The 7,019-nt window shown below is 47.9% G+C and overlaps 1 protein-coding gene across 1 annotated transcript; it reads right to left on the bottom strand.

The window, feature by feature from the left end:
• Positions 1–1,077: 1,077 nt before the first annotated feature.
• LOC138961284 (uncharacterized) lies at positions 1,078–6,779 on the bottom strand. The gene is made up of 2 exons (XM_070332887.1): positions 1,886–6,779; positions 1,078–1,616 (listed from the first exon to the last, which is right to left on the bottom strand). Exon 1 carries the CDS (start codon positions 6,777–6,779, stop codon positions 2,397–2,399), a length of 4,383 nt encoding a protein of 1,460 aa, XP_070188988.1. The 3' UTR covers positions 1,078–1,616; positions 1,886–2,396.
• Between the last annotated feature and the right edge of the window lie 240 nt (positions 6,780–7,019).

The following is a 7,019-nucleotide window of genomic DNA, read 5'->3' as shown; positions in this document are numbered from 1 at the left end:
TTAGGGGGAAGAATTTACCCGATGCTCCCCAGCATGTCGTAAGAGGCGACTAACGGATTCTGTTTCTCCTTTTACCATTGTTAAGTGTTTCTTGTATAGAATATAGTCAATTTTTGTAAAGATTTTAGTCAAGCAGTATGTAAAAAATGTTAAGTCCTTTGTACTGGAAACTTGCTTTCTCCCAGTAAGGTAATATATTGTACTACGTTGCAAGCCCCTGGAGCAAATTTTTTATTAGTGCTTTTGTGAACAAGAGACACTTGACAAGTGGCTCTATCCCATCTCCCCCCTTTCCCCGTCGCGATATAACCTTCGTGGTTGAAAACGACGTTAAACACCAAATAAAGAAAGAAAGATTACATACTGTCACTTGATCCACGCCAATGAGATCAGCAATGAGCTGCTGGTGAGCACCGGACTCGAAATAGAAGAGCAAGGCAGATCTGCAAAACGGGTGGCAAGGACCCTCTTCTTGGAAGCGCGTACACTAGGTCTGCCCCTAGCTCATCTGCCATTTGAAAGATTGTGTGTCGGCGAAACCGAAAAAGACGGAGCACCTGATTATCATTATACAAATCCAGAGGATTAGTCCGGTCGCGAAATATTCGGTTTCGAATTAGGCGCCTGTCTCGATTGAACAGCATCGCCGCCATTTTGTCGCTCTCCGATCAGTCACAAGTTCGCAACTAAGGAGTTTAGTCCTCCTCGGAAGAGGACTAAATTTGGGCAAGTTAGTCACCAACTTAGGTCGGAACTTTTGAAAATATCGTGCCATGCATTGAGCACTAGAGCGGTAGTTTCGAACTTTGGATTTAGTTCCCAACTACAAAATTCCTCAGGTCAGTCACTGAATGAAATCAGAATTCGAATTTCATCTGTGTGACAAACCCTGGCTCTCACTGTAATATAGTCTAGGGGGTTATACTACTGGCAGACTGTGATCGCCGTTATTTTAGGTTCTAGTTGATCTGTTATGAGTCGGGTTAAACTTATATGTGTGTTTAGGTGTACGTGTAAAGGAAAGTGAGGATGATAGTAGAAAGGAGCTCTTTGAGGAGTAGTCAACAAAGACTGATGAAAGTTAAACGTATCAATTTAATGATGCCAACAGATGGATATGATGTGACTTAGTATTATTCTTTGCTTATCTTTCTCGGCCAAGTAGGCATGGGTCCGTACAAGAGTGTCTGTGCACTGCTCGAGCTTGGATGGTTTCAGCGTTCAAGTAAGGTGGAGTTAGTATCACACAGTTTGTACTGCTCGGCGAGGAATGCGCGTCTAAGTCTTTTTTCCCTCGAAGTCCGCAGGGATCTCCCTCTCATGAGATGCAAATGTGCTGTGACTTCTGAACTGCCTGGCCTGGGGCGGAGACGATCGGCACTCTACACTCTGGAATGACTCGTGCACCCATGCGCTCTGGCGTCGGCGAGGAAGAGATGCTGAAGAATCAAGATGAAGGACTCCAGTTAGTTCCGGAGTACGTTTAGGTGATGAAGGAAGGAGGGGTTGGAGTTAGGGAGGAGCCTCGAGGATGGGGCTTGACTCCAGAAGAAAGATTGAACTTGTTCTTTAACGTTGAACTGGTTATTGAACGTTAGTTGAACTTGTTATTGAACCTGGACCAAAGAGAAACATATGTTAATATCAGCGGTCCTAACTTTCCCAAACAATAAACATGCACACACAATTTCACACAGTCATCAGCCTTCAATTGACCAACGGATGATGATGATGAAGATGGCTGCCTAGATTTGCACCGGTCAAAACCTGCATCGAAATTACAAATTCTATTAGAATGTGACGAGGGATTCGTGCCGCTCGAAGACCTCCGGGTACATCGTTGTGTGATGCATCTGTTACTATAGATGTTAATAGGTAAACCTACCTCAAACAGGTTCGTGAGTTTACGGCCCCCCCACAAGAAAAGCGCCTGCCCTTTTGTTCTCAAATGTTCCAAAAGACAGTTGGTACTTCTTCTTTCTTTGGATGAGCACTGACTTGTGAAGGTCCACTCACAATCTAGTTCCATTCATTCAGTCAAAACAAAACACCACAGTACAATTTACTATTCTTTTATTTGACCAAAGTCACAAGAAATCTTCTTGTGTTTTAACCAACAAACATACACAAGCATCGCTTTTCTTTGGCGATATTACAATATTCACAATACTTGTATCGATGCGAGCAAAATCAAAACGTGGAATGTGTTACGCCTTCTTGTCATGACGTCGCCTTCTTGTCATGACGTCATATTTTATGACGAGATGGCAGCTGGTTATAGTCTCGGTCCTCTAGCTGATCCAGTCTCGGCAAAGTAGTCTCGTGTACTGTGCTGTATAATGTCCAAAAGCGTCACATACGCCCATGGGGAAATGAAGATTGTGGTCAATCTTATCCTACGCTGTGGTCATTCTACTCAAGTAGTCAGCTCCCACGTTGTCCTTGCCAGGAATCACTTTGATGGTGAAGTCGTACGGTTGCAGTTGTAATGCCCAACGCATCAACCTTGCATTCGTCGGTTTCATGCGTTGCAAGTACTGGAGGGGTTGATGGTCCGTTTCTAAAACGAAATGTCTTCCATACAAGTAGCGTTCGAACTTCTGTATTCCCCACACAGTAGCTAGGCACTCCTTCTCAACTGTGGCATAGTTCTGCTCAGCGCTGTTCAGCTTCTTGCTTGCGTAAGCCACTGGTTGAAGGCCTTTTCCTTGATCTTGGAGCAGTACAGCTCCCATTCCACGGTCAGAGGCGTCGGTTCTCACGACGTACGGAAGTGCGAGGTCTGGCATGATGACGACAGGATGATTCGTCAATCCTTCCTTCAGTTTGTCGAATGCAACCTGACATGCTTGGTTCCACTTCACGTGTTCTGGTTCGTGTTTCTTTGTCTTGTCCGTGAGCGGCGCCGCGATGTCGGAGTACCCTGCGATGTAGGAACGGTAGAATCCGGTTGTCCCTAGGTATGCTCGTAGCTCCTTCTTCGTTTCTGGCGGTTTTGCATCCCTGATCTTCTTGACCTTGTCGTCCTCGGGCCACCTTTTGCCGTTCCCAATCTCGTGTCCGAGATAGGAAAGTTGTTCGTAGCCGAAGAAACACTTGGATGGTTTCGCGGCGAGGTTCGCTTCTTGTAGTCTCTTCAAGACTGCCCTCACGGCCTCGATGTGTTGTTCCCACGTCTCGGTGGCGATGAGTATATCATCCATGAAATGATGGACATCCTTTCTGTTCAATGGGAGCAACAGCTTCCTCATCATACGGTTGAAAATCGCTCCAGCCGTAGATAGTCCAAATGGCATGTTTACCCATCGAAATTGACCGAGGGGCGTGGTGAATGCTGTCTTGTCGCGATCCTCTTCCTGGATCATTACAGCCCAATATCCCTTCGTGAGGTCAATTTTACTGAAGAATCGCGCGTGAGAAAGCTCTGAAAACAGGTGCTCCACATCAGTGATGGGTTCTGCGTCAAACTGTACGACCTTGTTCACCTCTCTCAGATCATTGCAGAACCGTATTGACTTCCCGTCGGCTTTCTTTACCAATACAATCGGTGAATTGTAGGGTGATGCGGCAGGCTCAATGACTCCGAGTTCTAACATCTCCTTGACTTCCCGTTCGACGACGTCGACTTGGGAATGGGGAATAGGTCGGGGCTTCACATAGACGGGTTTCTTCTCCGTCACTTTGATGACGCACTTTTCCAGTGTGGTCTGTTTTGGTACATCGGTCAGGTTGTTGCCAAACTCCTGGCATGCATCCTCGATGTCCTTTCTTTGCTTGCGATTCAGTTTCTCCCATATGTGTACATCCTTAGCAAACTCCGTCCTCTTTGTTGACGGGGTCGGGATGTGTTTCAGACTGTCCGCGTCCGCGAAATAGTCGTTTGGCACTTCGTCATAGTCTTCGACGACGATGGCGATGTGTTCTTCCTCCTCTTCCTCAGGAGTATGTTCTGCCTGGAACATCTTGTCTCTCTCGTGGTATTCCCGCAGAAGGTTGACGTGATACGTGCGTACGTTGCGTCCCACCTTGATACGGTAGTCAAATGCGTTGACTTTTTCCTCGACAGCATATGGTCCCCTCCATGCTAGCTCGAGCTTGTTATGTTTTGTCGGGAGAAGTAGCAACACTTTGGCTCCGACCTCCAACGTCCGACGTTTGGTGTTGCGGTCGTAGTGATGAGCTTGGCGAAGCGCTGCCTTTGCTAGGTGGTCTCTTGCGATCTCGCAGGTTTCTTCTATCCTGTTCCGTAAGTCAGTTACGTACTCGGCAGTTGTCTTTGCTTCGTCGGAAGCTCCTTCCTCTGTCCAGAGTTGCCTCAGTATCTGCATCGGTCCTTTGACCGTGCGTCCGTACAAGAGCTCAAATGGTGAAAATCCAAGAGAGTCTTGTGGTACCTCCCTGTATGCGAAAAGTAGGGCTGGTATGAACTCATCCCACTTCTCGGGTTGCTCCATCGCTAGTTTCTTCAACATTGACTTCAGCGTACCGTTGAAGCGCTCAACCAATCCGTTGGTCTGAGGGTGCCATGGAGTTGTCGTAAGTCCCTTTATAGCCAGAAGCTGCTGTACATCCTTCATCAGCTCGCTGGTAAACTGTGTGCCCCTGTCGGATAGGATTTCGTCGGGCAGTCCCAGTCTGGTCCAGAAATTCCAAAGCGCCTCGGCGATGGTGCTGGCTTTGATGTCTCTCAGTGCCACAGCCTCTGGGTATCTTGTCGCATAATCGACCATCACGAGTATGTATTGTTTCTTCGAAGCGGAGATAGGCTTAATTGGACCAACCAGGTCCACGGCTACACGCTTGAAGGCTGTATCGATGACTGGCATCCTGCCCATCGGTACACGTTTGGTCCGTCCCTTCGGTGATGTACGTTGGCACGCGTCGCAACTCATGCAATGACGTTTGATGTCTCCCACTATCCCCGGCCAGAAGAATTCTTGCCAGATTCGCTCGCGAGTCTTCTTCTGTCCCAAGTGGCCAGCCATGGGCGAGTCATGTCCTGTGCGAAGTACCTTCGATCGCATCTTCCGAGGTACAACAACTTGTCGATGCTCCTTCCCTTCCTTGTCGACGTACTGGCGATAAAGGACGTCCTTGACGTGTGTGAAACTGACCCGTCCATGGGTCACCTTTGTCTCGGCTAGCACATGTAGACGACTAAGGGACTCATCTGCACGTTGTTCTTTCTTGAGATCGGCTGCAGAAAACAATTGTTCGGCCTGAGGCACTAACGGTATCTGCGCTTCCAGTGCAGCATCTCGTTTCCTCTGATCCCGTGTTTCCACTGCTGCTGATCCTTCCACGATCACAGGGTCACGTACTGGGTAGACGGGAACTTCTACTGTCTCTCCTTGTAGACCCATCTGATTTCCTATCAGGACGGAATATATCGGGTTGTCCATCACGCTGACCTCTGTTTCACCTACAAAGTACGGCGTGTCCAAGTGTACTCTTGCTATGCGTAGTTGTTTCTTCGTAGACTTATCTGCGAGTGTCGTTTCCTTGACTGATGAAGTGAAGTTGGCGTCAGGTACCAGAGCTGCGTCGACGATTGTTGAAGTGCTTCCCGTGTCTCGGAAACCTGTCGTCAATCTTCCTTCGACGGTGATTTTGGAGACTTTGGTGAAGGTCTTCTCGGCGCACGTTCCACAAAGCTTGTCGTAGTTTGTCGAGTTTCCCACCTTCACTTTGGTGTCCATAGCTGCCCCGGCATCTTCTCTGAGCTTCGGACACTCACGCTTGAAATGAGGTCCATTGCAGTGGAAACATCTGATGTCCTTCTTGAAGTATGGCTTATCTTTGTCCGCTACTTTGCCTGACTGAGATTTGTCGTCGTACTTCCCACTAGCCTTGCGTGCCTCAAATCGATGACTATCCTTCTCCTTCACTGACCCCTTGTCATCTCGGGTCTTCTTGCTCGCTGACGGTCTTGCTTCTTCGTACCGCACGATGAGTTTCTTGATAGCGCTGATGTCCTCTGGTTCCCTGTCTTTGATATAAGTAGCTAAATTCTCTGGTAGAATTTCCATCAGCTGCTCTCTCAAAAATAAATCCTTCAGGGATTCGACATCACTCCCATGTCCTGACATGTCGATCCAGCGGTCCATGAACAGTGACAAATCGTTGATTAAATGCTTGTACGTGTCAGCCTGTTCTTTCCTTCTAGATCTAAATTTCTTCCGGTACGTTTCTGCCGTAATCTGGAAGTGCTCCAGCAGAGCCTTTTTCAGAAGCTCATACGATCCTCGCTCGTCGTCCGTAAGGCGGGTGTAGGCGAGTCGCGCCTTTCCTTTGAGGAGTGCTGTCAATCTGGGCAACCAAATCTCGTTGCTCCAGTGGTTCGCTCGGGCGTGGTCCTCGAATTGAAATATGAAGGACTCGATGTCGTCCTTGTCCTCCAAGAACGGCAACTTGGATTGATAGTTGTCTCGGTCTCTCTGCTGGGTGTGGTTGCTGCTGTTATTGGAGTTTCCTCCTCCTGAGTTAGTAGGGCGAGAAGCCTCAGCTTGGATTCGTAATTCTTCGAGCCGGAACTCGTGCTCTTTGTCCCTAGCACGTTCTTCGCGCTCCATCTGCTTAGCTTCGCGTTCACGCTCAACTTGCTGCTGTATCTGCTCGAGTTCGAACTTCTTTGCTTCACGTTCTTGCTCGATCACGTACTCTCTCAGCTCAGCTCCCGTTAGACCTAACATCTCTCCTTTCTCCATCAATTCTTTCGTCAGCTCCAAAGCCTTGCTCCTTGTAGTGACACCACTAGCGACTTGCTGTTCTTCAGACATCATGTCGTCGAAAGAATCCTCCTCTTTACGAAATTAGCGATCCTTCTGAAAACCCTTGGTTACACGCGTTCAAAATCCACAAAAATCGGAATTTGCCGCAGCCAACTCGGAAATCGTCTCCGTCAACTCGGTAAATCGCGTTTGTAAAATCGGAAATTGAAAACGACCAAGTTAGTTTATAGTGTGTACACACTCCAGTTACCAATTCCTCGAATTGTAACTTTGTTTGTGACTTTGAAT

The sequence above is a fragment of the Littorina saxatilis genome, linkage group LG3 (genome assembly GCF_037325665.1).
Source record: "Littorina saxatilis isolate snail1 linkage group LG3, US_GU_Lsax_2.0, whole genome shotgun sequence".
Lineage (NCBI taxonomy): Eukaryota > Metazoa > Mollusca > Gastropoda > Littorinimorpha > Littorinidae > Littorina > Littorina saxatilis.
Note: the sequence above shows the minus strand (reverse complement) of the source record. Positions and strands in the feature narration are given on the sequence as shown.

Bases quoted from the DNA above. Each gene is read 5' to 3' on its own strand.
- LOC138961284 (XM_070332887.1), bottom strand. From the start codon at position 6,779: ATGTCTGAAGAACAGCAAGTCGCTAGTGGTGTCACTACAAGGAGCAAG.